Source organism: Dreissena polymorpha, chromosome 11 (assembly GCF_020536995.1).
Source record: "Dreissena polymorpha isolate Duluth1 chromosome 11, UMN_Dpol_1.0, whole genome shotgun sequence".
NCBI classification, from domain to species: Eukaryota; Metazoa; Mollusca; class Bivalvia; order Myida; family Dreissenidae; genus Dreissena; species Dreissena polymorpha.
Window position 1 is genome coordinate 1,950,403 of NC_068365.1, and position 19,110 is coordinate 1,969,512.

The window sequence follows — 19,110 nt, forward strand, 5'->3', positions numbered from 1 at the left end:
CGGGGAGCAGTATTTTATCATAGAATTATACTGAAGTCTGAGGCAACACTCTTTTTTTCCACAGACCATTTAAATGCATTTGTCGCCGCATAAGACCCATGTTTGAATGGCGCGACTTATGTCTACCACGGCATAACACAAGATACAGTGAAATACCGTACAAGCTAAGTATTGATGCAAAGCATCAAAGGGCGTCGGGAATTTCAGTGTAAAAGGCACTCAATGAAATTACATGGAACGATTTTTTTTCTACTGTAAATATTAATATATTGGCCGATTATTTTTAACAAAATAGAAAAAAATACTGGTATAACCATTATCTTTAATTTTGTGTTATAACCCCCAAATAACCAGTATTTATGATGTTGTGTTATAACCCCCAAAATACCATTATCTATGATTATGTGTTGTAACCCCCAAATATTTCATAGTTCATTTTATTTACGTTTGTTTTCTTTTTTTACTGGCATCCGTGTGCAGTTTTCATTAATGGAACAGAACTGTGTAGGTTTTAAAACATCTGCTTCATCTTGTAAGCGTAATTACATATTTTTCTCAACTTCAAAGGGAGATAATTCTGAACTTATTCTTACGTTGCTCATTTACGAGAGGGGTTGATATGAAAACACTGTACAAGTTTGATTTTTTTTTAATGAAAACTGTAAATTGCATAAAGAAGCTGCATTTCACAATACTTTGAAATTCAGTAAAAGATCATAATAGATTTATTGCTCCGATATTCATCATTTCCAATAGGGTTCGAGTAATACTAATATAAAAACACTTAACAAGTTTGGAAAGATTCAGACGAAAGTTGTGAAATCTTTTAAACAAGTAGAAATTGTTTATTTTGTCAAATTGAATGGAAAAAAATTCTGGACTTATTGTCCCGGTGTTTCTCATTTTAAATGAGGTAAAAATGCTCATTGATATAAAGACACTGTAAGTTTGGAAAGAATCTGATGAAAAATGTTTACATAATCACCAAACCAAGCAGTTTTTCACTTTTAGTTTTAAATTCAAAGAGACATAATTCTGAACTTATGGTCCAATATTGCTCATATAGAGTTTGGGTTGGGTCCTCATTGATAAAAAAAAACGTGTGCAAGTTTGGGAACAATCGGATGAAAAATTTGGACTTCGAACAACGATTTCAAAATTTCTCAACTTCTAAGGAAGATAACTATGGACGTAATGGTCGGATAATGCTAAAGGGCCCATACCACCTGGATAGTAATACGTGTCGCGCCTCGCGCTCTTTATGTGGTTCTTAAAAAAAACTCCGAGGAGTGCTTGGCTCTAGGGAAACGGGTTGCTGGGACACAGCTCCTCCTTGATAAGCGGCTGCTTTCTTTATCGCAACTCATTGTTACAATCAATAATACGTGTCGCGCTTTGCGCTCTATATGTGGTAGGGATAGTACTTAGGGCCTTTGATAGACAACCATAAAAATACATGAATAATAGATGTGTTGTTTGCATTTATTTGTTAATATAAAAACACGTGTATTTTTTTTATAAGACATGTTAGTGATGTAAGAAATTTTAATTAACGTTGTCACCACGCGGCATCCATTAATTTTGATAAAAATGTCCAATTGTAGTAAAATGGAATTTCAAATGTCTACATAAAATAAAGCTTTATTATAATTATTAACCTGACTGAAAAAAAAATTTCAGCCGCCAAACTGTTCCGTTCGCGCCGGAACCCGGGATTGAACCGATGCCTTTAGATGACTGTTGCGTAAACAACTTCAGCATTACATACTAGTCGCCGCTCTCCAGAGCGACGCCAATCACACGAAGCCAAATCAAAAACAAAATACTTGTTTAAAACGAATTGAAAAAATAGACATTACATATTAATTACTAGTTCGCCATTAATTTGAGGATGAAAACTTCATATACTAAATGACGCATGCAAAATCGGCATCCTAACGCACTACGCATATGTATAAAATTATGATTTTCTGTTTTGCCCAACACATTCATGTAAATATGTCGTTTGGTAAAAAATAAAAGAAAATAAATCACCTCATATAAGTGAGCGAACCCGTGTATACGGTACATGTAAACATGCTGTATATACAAATATTGGTCAGAAAAACGTGATGGCATTAAATAAACATTTGATGTTTACCAGAAATGAAGTTGGTCAGCATGAGGTTAAATGTGTAGATCGATTGGTAAGTTACACGACATGGCATAACAACCGATAACTTCTTATATTGAATTTCAAATGGTTTAATTGTAGTTCAGACGTAATATGACCCTTGTTCTGGGAAAACTGGGCTAAATGCAAGTTCGTACTGTCTTAGCAGAGAGTACACTTTCTGCTTGTATGCAAATGTTGTTTAAAAAATGTCACTTCTAAACGCAAAATTAGCCAAGGCGGAAAGTGTCGTCTCATATTAGCCTGTGCGGTTACCAAGAGCGAGGCTTATGTATGTTATATTTATAGGAATGTACATTTAATGTATCCTGGAACAGCCAGCCGTCCTTAGTCTGTGACCTGAGCTAGTTACCTGCAAGCACTCGTAGCATCAACTTTTCTGGCCTTCTCGTAAGCCACACTAACTCAGAACAGATCGGTCACATTCTCTCAGAACAGATCGACACATTCTATCATGACAGATTGGTCACATCGAGTCAGTACAGATCAGTCACACTCTCACAGAACAGATTGGTTACATCTCTCAGGACAGATCGGTCACATTCTCTTAGGACAGATTGCTCACATTGTCTCAGGATAGATCATATTATATTCTCTCATATATATAACAGATCGGTCATATTCTCTCAGGTCAGATCGGTCACATTCTCTAAGGACAGATTGGTCTAATTCACTCAGGACATATCGGTCACATTCTCTTCGAACAGATCGGTCACATTCTATCCGGCTTATTCAGGTTTGGAGTTACATTAAGCTGTTAACATTTGATTTCGTGATGACGTATTGAAAAGTACATATTCTCTTATTGAAATTGATTTTAACATGAACATGGACTTTTCTTTCAGTTGAAAATGCTATGTTTAACACATAGTAAATGTATTTCGTTAATAAGAACCTTCCTTTTAGATCGAAACAAAAATGAATAACAGTGTGAAGCTTTCGTCCATGATTAGACTGCACAGGCACAGGCGACACTCTATTACCTGCAAGCATTAAGCACCGTTTTCCCAAAGCGCAGCTTAATTATGCTGAAGTTGCGAGCCCAACGTCGCATGACTGCTCTTAAAGCTCTAAACTGGTACGAGGAGAAATGACCTGGTACCTCTAATAATTTTAAGGATCAACAAAGATACATGGTGTCAAATGCCTTTGTTATGTTCGTTATTTATGTCAAACAAGACAAAACTTTCCCTTACTTTCGTGGAATTTCGTGTGTCCTCTTCACCATGAAATAATTGAACAATGCAAGTTCAAGTCCGAAGTCATATATCAGACATTAAAGGGGCCTTTTCACGTTTTGGTTAATTGGAAAAAAATCAAAATAATTGTTTCAGATTCGCAAATTGCCTTTAAAGTTATGATATTTGTGAGGAAACAGTAAAACTGAACATTTACCATGCTCTAAAATATCCATTATATGCATCTTTTGATTTAAAAACCTGATAATTATAAAGCGTTAAACGCGAAACGAATGAATAATTTGGAGAGTTCTGTTGATGTCGTTATATTTTGTGATACTACGAGGATTGCTTATATAAAGTATAAAATACATAACACATTGTATCGATATGAGCACGGATGGCCGAGTTGTCTTAGCGATTGTTTTACTCCCAGGGGTCAGTAGTTCGAGCCAACTCGAGGGTTACATTTCTTTCTTTCTTTCTTTCTTTCTTTCTTTCTTTAATTGTATTCTTGTTTTTAATGAAGCTCTTTAGACCCTAATTACATGTATTAATATATAGAGAATATTAATATGTGAGTTTTGGATAAAGATCAAGTTATTCATGCGAGGCTTAGAACCGATGTAGCGCGAGGCTTGCCGAGCGCTTACATGGTTCGAGCCTAGCATGATAAACTTGATCTTTATCCAAAATTCACATACTATTCTATTTATCCTATTATTTCCTTCCTATTTTCGATTAATTATTTTATAATAGGCCTATCGCATTTTTGACGATTTTATCTTTCCGTAGTTGACAAAAACAGATTCTCCAATTTTTGGATAAAAAACGAATCTGATCTAAAAATAGCGATTGTATAAAGCTAACGTTTATACGATCGTTGTTTTACTATCGATTTTCATCTGGTAATAGGAGATAATCGATATATCACGATTGGGTGATAATCACTTGACGGTAAGTAGTGTTTTATATTTGTGTGTGACGCGAACGCTATTAATAGAATGTAGGTTAAGCATTACTGAAGTCAATACTTGTGCTCGCAGTATACCGAGTGATTACCCAAAATGTAAGTTCCTTTGTAATAAGTGAATCTTCGCAGATTGTTAATGTTTACTCAAATAGATTTATATTAAGTTTGTTTGATCTGACACAATAATGAAACATGTTTATCGCGTAATTATTAACCCTAACAAGAACATTCTATTTATTGAACGATTTTGAAATCGAAAGTGCAGATGCACTGTAAGAAGAAAATGTATTTAATTACGACTATAACGTTCCAATTTCCGCTCCATTGTGTTTTATTTATATATATATATTTTTTAGTCAAACTTTATCTTAATCGCAATCATGAACATAAATATTTTGCACTTATTGTATCGTTAATCAGGTTCGGACACGCCTAAAATTCCAATATACCAACCTGACTGGGATTCCAAGTATTTCTTGCGAAATCTTACTGCTCTGTAATGGAATTGAAAGCCCTATGAAGACCCTATAGACTTTTAGCGAATCTTTGGATCCGTTAACACATTACAAAATTTACACCGATGTTTATATGCTGACTTATGGTTATCTTTTATCTCTGACGAATTCTTCGGGCTTACATGTTAGCTATCTTCCCTTATCATTATATTTTAATGTTTGAATACAATTATGTACACGCAGCCGACTGAAAATGGCAGAAGGAGGCATCGAATCAGCCATGTCAAAGACTGAAAGTGTTCCAGGACAAAGAAGCCTTCACAGTCGTCACTCTCAGGTAAGACAGGGGCCGAAAGCGCCTACAGACACAAAAGCCTATACGACAGCGCTCTATACTGACGCAACATACCCGGTAGTAGTAAGTAAGGGACTTACAACTTTCCTACACACAAGGGCATGTGCATTCGTCACGTACGGTTAACAGAGAGACTCGAGGTTACAGTATACTAAATAATGGAGATCTGCGAGTATATCTACATATCTGTTTTCATGAAACGCAAATCTTATCCTATTTGTTGTAGACATGTGTTAAGAGGAAGAATTGATGTTCACTAAGACACCACTATTTTATTTCAATACTGGAGACTAAATGCGAAGGCGGGTTACATCAAACTTCTTTGTAAAAACATGAACAATCAGCGGATTTAGAAACGTGTTAAGTTCTTATATACCTTTTTATTATTCTTTATTTTATTTTTTTAAATGCATTTAGGGTAATTGAATGCTCTTTAAGAAAATGTTTTGTAATGGGTGTCCCTATGTTCCAAATGTTGACTTTATGTTTGAATAAAAGTAAATATTTTAAATAAAATAACATAAGGTTTGGGATTAGTATACTGTGGCCTTAAAACTAATATTGCACTGATAGCAAAAAGGCAATTTTGACAGGGTGTGACTCCAGAATAGCCTAGTAAAGTTCAGTTTATAGCGTTTAATTGGAAAAATATCACCGCCGGAAACCTGATATGCTGTGAAAAGTTGGATGTGCTTGGAAAGGTTGCCGTTAGATTTCGCTGAATTTCGGTAGGGTAAGTTAATCCAGTTCTATAACTGTTTAAAGGCATTTTTGAATTAAAATATATTTTGGTATATGCAAAGGAGATATTACCATGTATGTTACTAAAATCATGGTCACTATTACTCAGGATTTATTGAAATATGGCTATTTAAAGTCGACGATGCAGGGATTTGTCCCATATTTAGCACTTTATTTACAAATTTCTTTAAAGGTATGCCAGTAAAAAAGTTTTTGCACCGACAATTATATCAACCGATGTCCCCGAGTAACATATCCGCCAGGGTTTCTTAAAAAAATTCGTATTGGTGGAAAAATTCGACTTTACATTAAACATGTTGATGTAAAAATGATATGACCTGGTGCAGTTCAAAACATGTCAAGATATGACAGGAGTGCAGTTAGTTTATAAACTTATGGGCTCACTATTACAGCTGAGTTATGCCCACTCTGATGCATTTTAGATCGATTTCATTGAACTTTGAGGTTTCATTATTATATTCGTTCTGAAGCTTAGTTAATTTCCAGCTTCTTTGTATCCTTTTTTATTGTTTGAAAATCATTGTAAATGTTAAGCAATTGATTCATACAGGTAAAAATATACGTCAGTTAGGCAATCTAAACATTTATAATAATATTTTCTGCCTATAGTTCGAATGGGTAGACTTTCATAAATCTGAACTAAATTTGGATCTATGATACATGGCTTAAAATGATATTATGGGCATTTTTCACTGTTGAATTGAGCTGAAAAGAATTGACAGGTCAAAAGAGTTAGTTAAAATGTGGTTACTGACCAATTATCTGCAACTCATCTTGCTACTATTTGTTTATTAAAAATATATTTTATATACGATATTTTACATGACTCAACCAGTCCTCTAAGCCGAAATGATCCGTAAAACAAAATTGTGTCTTGGTGTCGTATGAACGAATCTGCACTAAAACTAAATTTAGGTTCACATTGTACATGAGTGATCAGTTGTCAAACGAAAGTACGATTGATATTCAAATGCATTATTTTTCTCTTTCCGGGATATTTTTTTAGTATGTTGATGCTGCATTAACAAATATAAGTGTATATGAAGTGAAAACACCAAAAAATAAACAACGGTTGCGATAGACACCTATAAACTGTTAGATGCCCATAATATCACTTTAAAGTTGACAGCTTTGCAAACATCCCCGACAATTCACGTGTGTCAATGTCTGTTTCTTTTCGTTTTTTTTTTGTTAATGATATATGCAAACTGTAAACATTTATTTTCAAAACCCATTTCACGCCTCCTTCTTATGTGTATTTGCATAGATAACACGCAGTTCTCATCTGCTGAAGCCCCAAGCCTTGAAGGAATATATTCAGCCAGATTTCAGCAAATTATAATATTTAAAACAAGGACGTACTTTCCATTTGAGCGTAAAACGCATATTGAGAGAAATCGTCAAGCTTGCATTTAAATTATATAGCTCTGGTCTTTTATCACTATACTCATTAAATGACGTTATAGTATGTGTTTTACTTTACAAGTCATTTAAAGTTTCACGTCATGGATAAAGGGTGTTTATCGTATTGAATATTAAGTACGACATACAGTTTGTTTGCAAGTCGCATAACCCATTAAAGGTAGATTATAAACTAACGGCTCTCGCATACATGTCGTGAATCTCTCTTAGTCTGCTTATCTCCTCTGTGTCTGTCTCTGTCAGTGTCTGTCTGTCTGTCCGTACATACTGGAGCTACAGTTGGGGGTTCTTTATGTCCGGTTTTCTGTACAACTTGACACAATAGGGGTTTATTCCGTAAAAAATCGCTCTTACGGGGTTAAAATATACTTGTGGATTACTACGTTAGAGTTTCATCTACTCCACAATTATTTCAAACAGTGACCGAATAGTAAGTATGAAAAGTTTCATTGCAATGAACAAGCATGCAAAGCGCATAAATCAGCTGTAATAGTGAGCTTTTAAGTTTATAAAAGAACTGCATTCCTGTCATAGCTCGACATCTTTTGAACTGCACCAGGTCATATCATTTTTTCATCAAAACGTTGAATGTAAAGTCGCATTTTTCCACCAATACGAATTTTTAAACAAATCCTGGAGGATATGTTACTCGGGAACATTGGTTAATATAATTGTCGGTGCAAAAACTTTTTCACAGGCATACCTTTAACAAAATTTGTAAATAAAGTGCTAAATATGGGACAAATTCCTGCATCGTCGACTTACAGTAGCCAGATTTCAATAAATCTTGAATAATAATATTAAACCAGGATTTTTCTAACATTATGTACATGGTAATACCTCCTTTGCATATACCAAAATATATTTTAATTCAAAAATGCCTTTAAACAGTTATAGAACTGGATTTACTTACCCTACCGAAATTCAGCGAAATATACATCCAACTTTTCACAGCATATCGGGTTTCCAGGGGTGAATATGTAGTAACAATTAAGTGCTTGGCTAGCTTGTTAGCAGCGTAAATAAGAAAACAAACGCGGAAACTTACTTTGTGAGTTATAGACAATTAGTATATACACAAACTTTTAAAATATAAAAATAATCATTAAATGTAGTATTAGTTTCCATACGACATTGGGTTGTCTTAATGCCTATCAAAATTTCTTATGAAACGTATTAATAATATAAACAACATCACATATACATAAACACGATGTATACGTTTATTTTTACTTGTACTATTTCTAATATTTTATTTAATAATTAAACATTTATTTAAATCGTATATTAGAAGACATTATGCGCTATTATGAATAATTGAAACATAATTATTATCTTAAACTATATTTCAACCAATGTCCGGAAAGTGTATTTATTAATTGTTAATACTTCAAATAGAATGAATTACTTATTGTTAACAAACTTTTATATTGTGTTATTGTACTTTCAGAATCATGTCGAACGTATGTCTTTTGAGATCTGTACAATAATGACACGGCTGGGGTACAGCGAGGAGATGAGACGGTGGCGAGTTGAGAAATACAGGGAACGTGATAGGCTGATGAATGTACGATTAGGTAATATAACTGTAATCACAGCTGGCAGCAAGGCAGAGGGGCTAACCTGCTGGTTAGAAAGCGACAACGACATATTATACGTGCTGGAGGGTGTCCTCTGTGTGGAAGCTGGTTTCAATCTTCATAAAATACCAGGCGACATTGGTGTGTTTAGAATGGATACACGTGTATATCCTGGAAACTGCAGACTGTTACAAGAGAGACGAGGGCATACACATTCAAACGAAATTCACAATTGTCTGTGTGATAATGGATATGGGGACATTCTACTCAGTAGTAGTTTATTCCTAGATAAATATTCGACATCATCTGCAGATATGGTGCTTCTTGAGCGAGCGGGGCCGTCGACACCGTGGCTGGCTGGTGGTGTACTTCATGTGGACGGTGTAAGGGCGCTACGCTGTCACTGCCCCAGCATCCTCCAAAGATGGGCTGCAAGACCCCGTCATTGGCCGTCACCAGCCATAGTTCAGAAAGTCGTTGCATTAGGAGCCTTTGTTACTCCGGTGGGTTTTAAGGAAAGTGAAACCAAGCACATGGAGTGGCGGAATTGCTTTAACACCGGTGAGTCAGAACTGGTAAATAACCTTAATGGCACACAAGCGCAAGTGTATGTTATGCTTAAAACGATTCTAACAGATGTTCTAAGGCCTTGTAAGAAAGAAGTTACATCATACGTAATTAAAAATATAGTACTTTGGCAAGCTGAGAGTAACTCACAGGACGAGTTTGATACACGGAGTTTTTTCCACTGGCTGCATGACGGACTGAGAGAACTTAAGACTGCTATTGCCACACAACAACTGTCATATTACATGATTCCGGAAAGAAATTTAATGGCAGGCAGTGGTTTGCAGGACCAACAGAAAAGTCAGTGGCTTACAGATATCACGGATATGATGGCGGAAGGACCCCGGGTAATACTGAGATTGCCGAAGATACGCAAGGCCGTCATCGCGTCCCCAGAGCCGATGTTGTGGTTCAGCAAGAAAAGGATGGAGCTGGAAATTCTGTACCTGGAGTTTTTTAACAGAGACTGGAAATGCCTCAGTGAGAATGGAGTTGTTGATGAGTATGATGATATCAAGCAGGAGATAATAAGACGTATGGTAGAGCTTACGGTTGAGGTGGCACAACGGATGCGCGTTGAAGGCTATTCTGTTGATGATATGTCGGCTATTCTGAAAAGAATAGTAATGTGATCATAAATTTAAGTGCAAAAAGATGTTGCTGGAGGAGTTTATCAGCGACATTCATGTAGAGATGACAGCGAGGTTGTGATTTGACTCATCATCTTGCAGCGACGCAGTGAGAGAGGTCTTTCAAAAATATGACACGCCACAGAATAAGGCCGTTATCACTCAATCATTGAATTTTATTTAAATAATTATACAATGCAAAGCTTCTTACAAAATAGTAAAGCGATTCTTGCATCAAAATTAAAATATCGAGTGGAAACGGTTTTTTGTAAACTGTAGTAAACTGAGTGAGGATAGCTCCTCTTAAATCTGTTCTAAAACCCCAACTCCTTCACACAAGTAAGTGCGACATACGGTATGGTTATTGTTCAGAAGATAACTTTTTATTTTATGCGGTTTGTTCAAGGATTCGACGAGAATCAACTGTAGTACGCCGCCATTTGTTGTGGGTAATAACTTGAATTTCAATGCAGTACTGGTCATGAGATATTTGAACATAACACAAGAGGTTGATTATTCTGCATTGTGTTGCAAGCAAATACAGAACTTTGAATTATAATGTACACGTTTGCCTTAAAGCATATTATTGACTCGGTTGTCATTGATAATCTAAATGCAAACCACTTTTTAATTGTATGCTATATAGTCGTGGTTTAATTAAGAGATGCAAATAGAAATGCCATTAATAACATCTGAAAAGTAATTTTGGAATTGTTTCAATTTTGAGTTGTTATATCGACATTAAAACAATATGGTCACTTTGTTAAATTTGTAATGTATATATTTTTAATATGATTGTTTGCTTTGATTTTGCACATAAACACAGTTGATTGTAGTATCGGTTAAAAAGCAACAGTGCATGTAAACAACTTTACCAAAGAGTGAACTTATTTAAGCTGCACCAAGCATGAATTTAAGCCGCGCCTTTTAAAAACCGGGCTTCATGCGCGTGCTGAAAGAATCGTCCCAGATTAGCCTGTTTAGTCTATTCATTAATGACACTTTCCACATGCACTGACTTCTGCTGCACATGATTATCTGGGGCGTTATTTTACTCACAAAAAGTATGCCCGGTTTTAACATAGCGCGGATTATTTAAATAAGTTATGTTGTTTTCACATTATTGCCAATGTTGAAACGTCAATTAATTACCGGTCCATTGTTATTGATATATTTTTAAAGTAGCCTGTTGGTCGGAAGATATTGCAATAATGTCCATTTGCCCTTTGATGTCAAGTCTGTTGGTAACGCTCTCTGAATATTTGAATGAACTTTTCTTGATAATGTCAACCGGTTTGAACGCTGGAATAACGCGATTGATATTATTGACGCGGAGCCACTCTTTTAGTGAGCTTACATATTCCAATGTGGCGATCTCGAACATGTTTTGAACAAAAGGATAAGGAAACATTAGACAAAGCCAATATAATTTTTTTTATATAATAAACTAATTAACATAACACTACGTGCCATGTTGATTTGTTGAACATGTACTGCATGTACATGTTTGAGATGTAATGAAATAAGCTTTTCTGGTATGCGGCAACATCAACATTTAAACAAGTTACATTATGTCGCGTTGAATCAGTCTCAAAATCCGATATGTCACTAATATACATAGCCTAGCAATTATAATATATAGCTACAAGCGTTTTGACTATTAAAACAACCACATTTCTTTCTATCAAACCGTAACCCACCCAGAAAAGTTCCCGTCAACAAAGGGGATAAAACCCGGGACCACCCGGTTCCAAAACAGGTAGACACTCTACCGCGTCGCTGTAAACGGTAGCTCATATAGCAATGCTGTATAGGTTATCCTTATACCGAACACTGCTGCACAATTTCACACTGAGGCGGACACTCTACCGCGTCGCTTTAAACGCTAGCCCAGGCTGTATAAGTTATCCTTATACCGAACACTGCTTCACAATTACACAATCAAGCAGACACCCTACCGCGTCGCTATAAACGCTAGCTCATTTAGCAAGGCTGTAAAGGTTATTCTTATACCGAACTCTGCTACACAATCAGGCAGACACTCTACCGCGCCGCTATGAAAGCTAGCCCATAAAGCAAGACTGTATTAGTTCTCCTTATACTGAATCCTCCTACACAATCAGGCAGACACTCTACCGCGCTGCTCATATAGCAAGGCAGTATAATTAATCCTTGTACCAAACCCTGATACATTACTATAATCTTGCTATTTTTTAGGTTAACATAATTTACAGTTATTGTTAACTTACTACCGGTATTATATTACATTAAGATATGTAATTTTTCACTGTGTGAAATTGATATAATATTTAAAAAAGGGCTAGAAAAAACAACAATATTATATTCACGTTGAACATTTATTTGAGGAAATCTCAAGCTTATTTTCACTATGATTATGTTGCTCAAACAATTACAATTACAAATGTTGTCACTTTTTATCGGACGAGTCCAATTGTTAAAGAAACATACAAATATACTACTTATTTTCTCGTACAAGCTTATTTGTCTCCGAGACAACCTTTTAGACTAAAACATAAAACTATTATGTGCATTGATAATTACGAAGACTTATTTTGCCATTCATTCATAACGTAATACTGTGCAAGCCGTCGATGAACCTCTTTATGAATGACATTGTTTGAAGCGGATATATGACCATTTGTCAATATTGCATGCACGGTAACCACTAACTCGGAAAATTGAGCCCAATTGGAAACCGGAAGGTAATACTTACCGGTATATTTAATACCTGTAAATCCAGTGACTGCACGGCGATTTTGCGACTTTGATGAGTAAAAGCCTGAGTAAGACAGCTACGCTGAACAAGATGAAATATAATGCTTGTACTTTGCATTCATTAAAATCGCGGACAATCTTACTACATCACAATTCACTGCATCATAAATAATATTCGTATGTTCGAATGTTGCGCCTCTATCAAATGCATATATGGTGCGAAATGTAAACTGTGTAAAAAGTTTTTGAAATATAGATTAATCAGCTTGTATACATGTATAAATAAATATCACATTCGACGATGGCAACTTGTATAATTAGTATAAAAGTCGATCAAATAAAACAAGAGAAAAGAACGTCATATAGATAAACTAGTAATAAATCCATTGGAAATGGATGTCCACAATTTCAATTTTTTTCTGAAACCTCCACTCATGTCGGAAGAGAACCGAATCAAAATATACAGAGTGCACATGATGGTTAACCTATAAGTAAAGTTTAAGCCCTCTAGCAGCAATAACGTTTGAGTTAGGCGCTTAAAAATTGAAACACATTAAGTTTTTCTTTAAAATCGACCAAAACTCCACTTGGGTGTTAAACATCCGCACTAAAATATAGAGATGCGTTACTTCACACAATGACTAACATGCTTGTAAAGTTTAAGCTCTTTAGCAGCAATACCTTTTAATTACGATCAACACTAGTTAAACTGTGTTTTTTTTAAGTATAAAAAGGTTACAGAAACTCCGGTTGTGACGAAAAGATCCGATGAAAAATATGAAATGCGCAAATTATCATGAAGGTTAAGTTGTTTTACAAAATTTCTAGTCCTCTAAAAGCAATAGTATTATACTTATGAGTTAAACGCGACATGTGTAAAATGTCACTTTTCATAAAAATGCGTCGTTACTAAAGATGTGTGGAAAATTGAAAACCAAAATATGAAGGCGCGCAAGTTCACATGCTTATTAATATGAGTCGCGTTCTGAGAAAACTAGGCTTAATGCATATGCGTAAAGTGTCATCCCAGATAAGCCTGTGCAGTCCGCACAGGCTAATCAGGGACGACACTTTCCGCTTTTATGGTATGTTTTGTTTAAAGGAAGTCTCTTCTACACGAAAATCCAGTTAAGGCGGAAATTGCACAAGCTAATCAGGGACGACACTTTACGCACATGCATTAAACCCAGTTTTCCTAGAACGCTACTCATATGTTTGTGAAGTGTCAGCCCATCCGGCCGCAATAGCGTCCGAATTACGCGCACCGCGATATAAAAATGCATCGATTTTGGCTTAAAAGGGTCCATAACTCTGGTTATGTAAAAAATATCTGGACTACAAATAGAGGTTCGCTCATCTACATGCTGGTTGAAATGATCGCAAAGTTTCACATTTACAATTTGACTGCGACACACAAAAGTTGGCTTGACGGACGGACAAACAAGGGCAAATTTATATGCTGCTTATTATAAAGTAGCGGCATAAAATACGAAAACAAATAAGGTAAACAATAATAAATAAGGAAAACAAATAGTAAAACTAATCCCAATATGCTAACTAAAATATTTACAACATGCGTGTATACACACATTTTAAATAACCTGTATAAATACCAACAAAACATCACAGCACTAAATCGTCCACGCAAATCACGTTTTACAAAGTGTATTGCATCTACAAACTAGGGTCTGTTAAAAAAGAAGGCATATAGTTAACATTCAATCTCAATAAAAACTGCAACATCACGTGAGATCGTACTCTTATGTGTATAACATGACAGACTGTCAATAGCCAAAAACAAAGAAACTAATTTAGAGATTCAGGCTTATTTGAAATTTCCAATAATACTAATTTTCATTTTTTTTTCTAACAACACTCATATGATTAACGTTGTTTCTGTTATACATAATAAAAATGACAGATATATCTTTTTTGAGATAAGATAATATATACAGAAAAGCAAAAATAGCTTTATTTCAATTAGAATTAATCTACAGTTGCACTCAATTAGTTTTCTACATTTTATTTTAAGGTTATTGGTGCAAACTACATAAAACATGCACCAAAACGTATTCCTGTGAATCTTATCAAAGACTTCTAACAATTACTTAATTGAAATAAACATACGAGTCGTGCTCTGTGAAAAAAAGGTTAAATGCAAGTGCGTGAAGTGTCGTCCCAGATTAGCCTGTGCAGTCCTCACATGCTAATCAGGGATGATACTTTGCGCAAAAACTAGTTTTTTTCTAAGAAGAGACTTTCTTGAAACGAAAATAACTTGAAACTAGAAAGTGTCGTCCCTGATTAGCCTTTGCGGACTGCTCAGGTTAATCTGGGACGGCGCTTTACGCACATGCATTAAACCTCCTTCTCACAGAGCACGGCTCATATGTAATACAATGAAAAGTTAAAAAAAACAATACAATAGAAAACACTCATGTTTCATTGCATCTGAGCATTATACTGCTGAATTATGATTAATCATTTTCCTTATTAAATATTTGTGGCAAAAAACAAACACTTTTGAATTTATGAACTGACCATAAGGTATGTGTTTAAACAAAAAACTCTGAATAAACTTGCTTATTGATAGATGTTTGGTTTAAATTTCAAACTGTTCATATTATTTTTAAAATTATAACCACTTGATTTAAAGAGAGAATAACAATGAAAAAGGCCATTTAATTATGTCAGTTAAAAAGAAAAGGGGCGGGGGATGTACAATAATTTGGAGGGATTATATTCATTCTGTCTACAATTCACCATTTACATTACCACCCCTCTGCCAAATGTATTGATTTTTGACCTGAACTCATACAAAATTTACGAAAACATAGGGCTTTGTTTCTATCAGCATTCCCGCCTATGATTAAGCCATCAAATATGCTTATGATTTCATACACCAAGTTGTGCATTTAACAGCTTAAATGGTCAAATGGTCAATAAATAAATAAATAAATAAAAATAAATAAATATATATATATATATATAACTATAAATAAATAAATAAATAAATAAATAAATAAATAAATAAATAAATAAATAAATAAATATATATATATATATATATATATATATATATATATATATATATATATATATATATATATATATATATATATATATATATATATATATATATATATATATATATATATATATATATAATTATATATATATAATTATATATATATATACATTTATTTATGTATTTATTTATGGAAGATTAGATTTATGATTGCAATCACATTGAGAGTATCATACTGTATCAATATACCTATACTCTAACCCCCCGTTCACACATAGACGTCGCTTCTACTACGATTAAAGCATGGCCGAAAACGTGGCCGATCGTGACGAATCGCAGGAGAAACGTAGTGGAGTCTTCATAAGCGTAGTATGATCACGGTAGAGTCTTCATGATCGGAGAGCTTTACGCTCTCGCCAAGCTTATTTTGAACATGCTCAAAACAAGCGTAGCGGGATCGTGGCCAACAAGAATCGGTGTAAAGTCGTACAAAGAGCGTAGTAGAAGCGCCGTCATTGTACAGGCAGCGCGGAAGCATCGTGGGGAGATCTTCATGATCGTAGTAAAAGCGCAGTAAAAGCTCTACGTAGCGTCGTAGTATGATCGTGAATGTCGCGGCAGTAAACGCAGTAAGCGTTTGACGTAGGGGCATCGTAGAACGGTCGAAATGAAGACCATAATTTTCAAAATTGCTCTATTTAGACTCAGAATGGCCTCGTTCCTTTTTTTCAGATCGTGGCTTGATCGGGATGATCGTCGTAAAGTCGCAGCTATGTGAGAACGGGGGTAAAGAGATATCATATTAAATCAAGAAAGTACATGAATTCTGTACTATAGAAATGTTCAATATGAATTTAAAAGCAAACACTTTCTACAACAGATACACTGAGGAAAGTTATCAAATTATACAATCACGTAATCAAAAATGATATAATACAAATTTATATTCAAATAACAATGATTTATGACATCAATATTAATGAAAATATCATTAATAATAATAATTTAGGCAGACTGACAGCCAACCTAACTAAAATCAGTCGAAATGTCATGAGTTAAAATCATTAACAGCCATAAATCTATACCAACCAAGACCAGTCATTTAATGCATAAACAGCCATAAAACCCAACAAAAACATTTAAAGGGTCATGAATTAAAAATCATAAACATCAATAAATCCAAACTAACCAAAAACATTCAAAGGGAAATGAGTTAAAGTAAAAAAAACAGCCATACTATATTGTTTCTTATTATTCTGTTTTAAATTCAGTTCAAATAGTACATGTACACACATACATACATTGATTCTAAACATGTTGAAGCTTTAATTCCAGGCTGGTAGTTTCCTTTTATGGTGTCTTCAGTAAACTGCATATCAGTCTGGTGAATACCTTTGGTGACCTTGACCTCTGAGGAGCTGTCCAAGGCCGTTCCCTTGCCTGTGACCCGTCCCCATTGGACGGGTCAAGTTCTCCAGGTCCTTTTTCATCTTTTCCTACATAAGAATCCATAAACTTTAAAAAGCCAGGCTGACTGACATCATGTATGGCAGATAGCCCAGCATTTAAACTTTCAGTCTCTTTTCTCTTCGTTCTCTTCTTTTTCTTCGTCGCTCCTTCTTTTCTGCCCTCATGTTGTGTTTGACCATTTCCTTTTCAGCTTCAGTTATTTCTCTGTCAACATAAGCGTCATTCTTAATCTTCTTTTCATCTTCATCAATATTGTTTATTCCATCAGATTTTGCTGTTGCTGCTCTATTTTGATCCTCCTTGGCAACATCACCTGTTCCATCGTCCTTTGACAAGGCAGAAGGGGGACGCGCCCTCACAATTGTCGGACTCCCGTCGCTGTAATTAAGATACACAGTTTAATTGTTCTTTTTTAAACCAATTAAATAGAAGTTTAGTTAAAATACAGCATTCTTACTTGCTACCCTGCCCATGTCTTGACTAATGTCATTTTTCAATTATCAATGTGCATGCCATTTTTACCTTTTCTCAATTCATTAACTTTAAAATGGAAATGCAATTTAGTAAAATAAAACCAAAAAACAAGAAGTGTCTATTTTTCCATTTTACACAATTTCTGTGATTTGGTGTCATGGACTAAACAGTCCATAAATATATGCATCGATTGCAGAACGAATCTAAACAAAGTAAAATTTAAGCTGCACCAGCGAGTTACCATACCATAACATATGTTCTTTTATTTACACCAAATACTCTATTTTCTTTACAGTGTGACACAGCCAATCCCAAGCATTTTGGGTGAACAACAATTCTAATTGAGCTTAAAAGGTTGCACTGTGACCAGGCTTATCTGGGATGACACTTTCCGCACATGCATTAAGTCTTTTACCTTCCAATGACGATAGTGATGATTGTGCCAGCGGGGAACTCTGGGAACTCTCGCTGGTGATTGTCACCTAATACTTCATCCTCAATCAGCTTGATCTGCAGATCCACCCTTTCATAAGCATTTAATAAATAATTATATATCGACACGTTTTGCGAATAATTTTATTATTAAGTTGGATATTTTTGGCAATTTCCAAAAATTTTTCAGTCATATCTCAGCTTCCAGCAGACCAAGGTAAACTTTCCCTAGGTGAGCTGGCTCACCAGTGCAAAGTTGACATACTTATGCAAGAAACTGACAACTGTCCTCCTTGAATCATAGGTAGGGGAGAATGGACGTGGCAAGAATTTTATGACCAATCACTACACAAGTTCTTTGGCGTGGCCGGGAATCAAACCTGAAATTCTCCAATTTGAAGTCCAGTGCTTTAGCAACTGAGTTAGCTTGCCCAGTTATATGGATAAAACGAAATTAATTAGAGCTGCCCCCTAATGCCACAATGTTGTAATTATAATGAGAAAGCTTTAATAATCATGTCATAGAAATTTTAAGGTTGAAAACAGGGCACAGTTTTTGAAAGTTGTTGCATAGGATAATGAAAAATGTACACTGCACCACTTCATAATGAACACTAATTGCAAGTTTAAATGTTTTATGTTTAACAGTATTTGAGAACCTAGTCCGGAAAGTTTGATTCTACAGGCAGAGTGACGAACACATTGACATCTATGTGAATCCAGCATACCTATTGCCTGTATTCAATTTATGATTAAATACAACTGAATGATGTCTCTGTAGCAAAATAATGGTGACCTCATGTATAGATAGAACACAAATTACTGTAGTGAAAACAATGTGTATTATTTATATTTAAATGAGAACAAACGTTTTTT

General features: G+C 35.0%; 2 protein-coding genes across 2 annotated transcripts in view; one reads left to right on the top strand and one right to left on the bottom strand.

The window, feature by feature from the left end:
• Positions 1 to 5,025: 5,025 nt before the first annotated feature.
• Positions 5,026 to 10,357, top strand: LOC127850736 (uncharacterized). Its single transcript, XM_052384021.1, has 2 exons — positions 5,026 to 5,116; positions 8,769 to 10,357. The coding sequence occupies exons 1-2, from the start codon at positions 5,033 to 5,035 to the stop codon at positions 10,095 to 10,097; spliced, it is 1,413 nt and encodes a 470-aa protein (XP_052239981.1). The 5' UTR covers positions 5,026 to 5,032; the 3' UTR covers positions 10,098 to 10,357.
• Positions 10,358 to 17,423: 7,066 nt separating this feature from the next.
• LOC127851126 (transient receptor potential cation channel subfamily M member 6-like) overlaps positions 17,424 to 19,110 on the bottom strand; it is a 45,916-nt gene continuing 44,229 nt past the window's right edge. Inside the window, exons 22-23 of the mRNA XM_052384687.1 lie at positions 18,218 to 18,325; positions 17,424 to 17,706 (exon numbers count right to left, since the gene is read on the bottom strand). Coding sequence (XP_052240647.1) covers positions 17,424 to 17,706; positions 18,218 to 18,325 — 391 coding nt within the window. The remainder of the gene's footprint in view (positions 17,707 to 18,217; positions 18,326 to 19,110) is intronic.

Excerpts from the sequence above, each read along its gene's own strand:
- LOC127850736 (XM_052384021.1), top strand. The coding sequence starts at position 5,033 with ATGGCAGAAGGAGGCATCGAATCAGCCATGTCAAAGACTGAAAGTGTT. Across the intron at positions 5,117-8,768 it reads TTCACAGTCGTCACTCTCAG|AATCATGTCGAACGTATGTC; the intron begins GTAAGACAGGGG and ends TTGTACTTTCAG.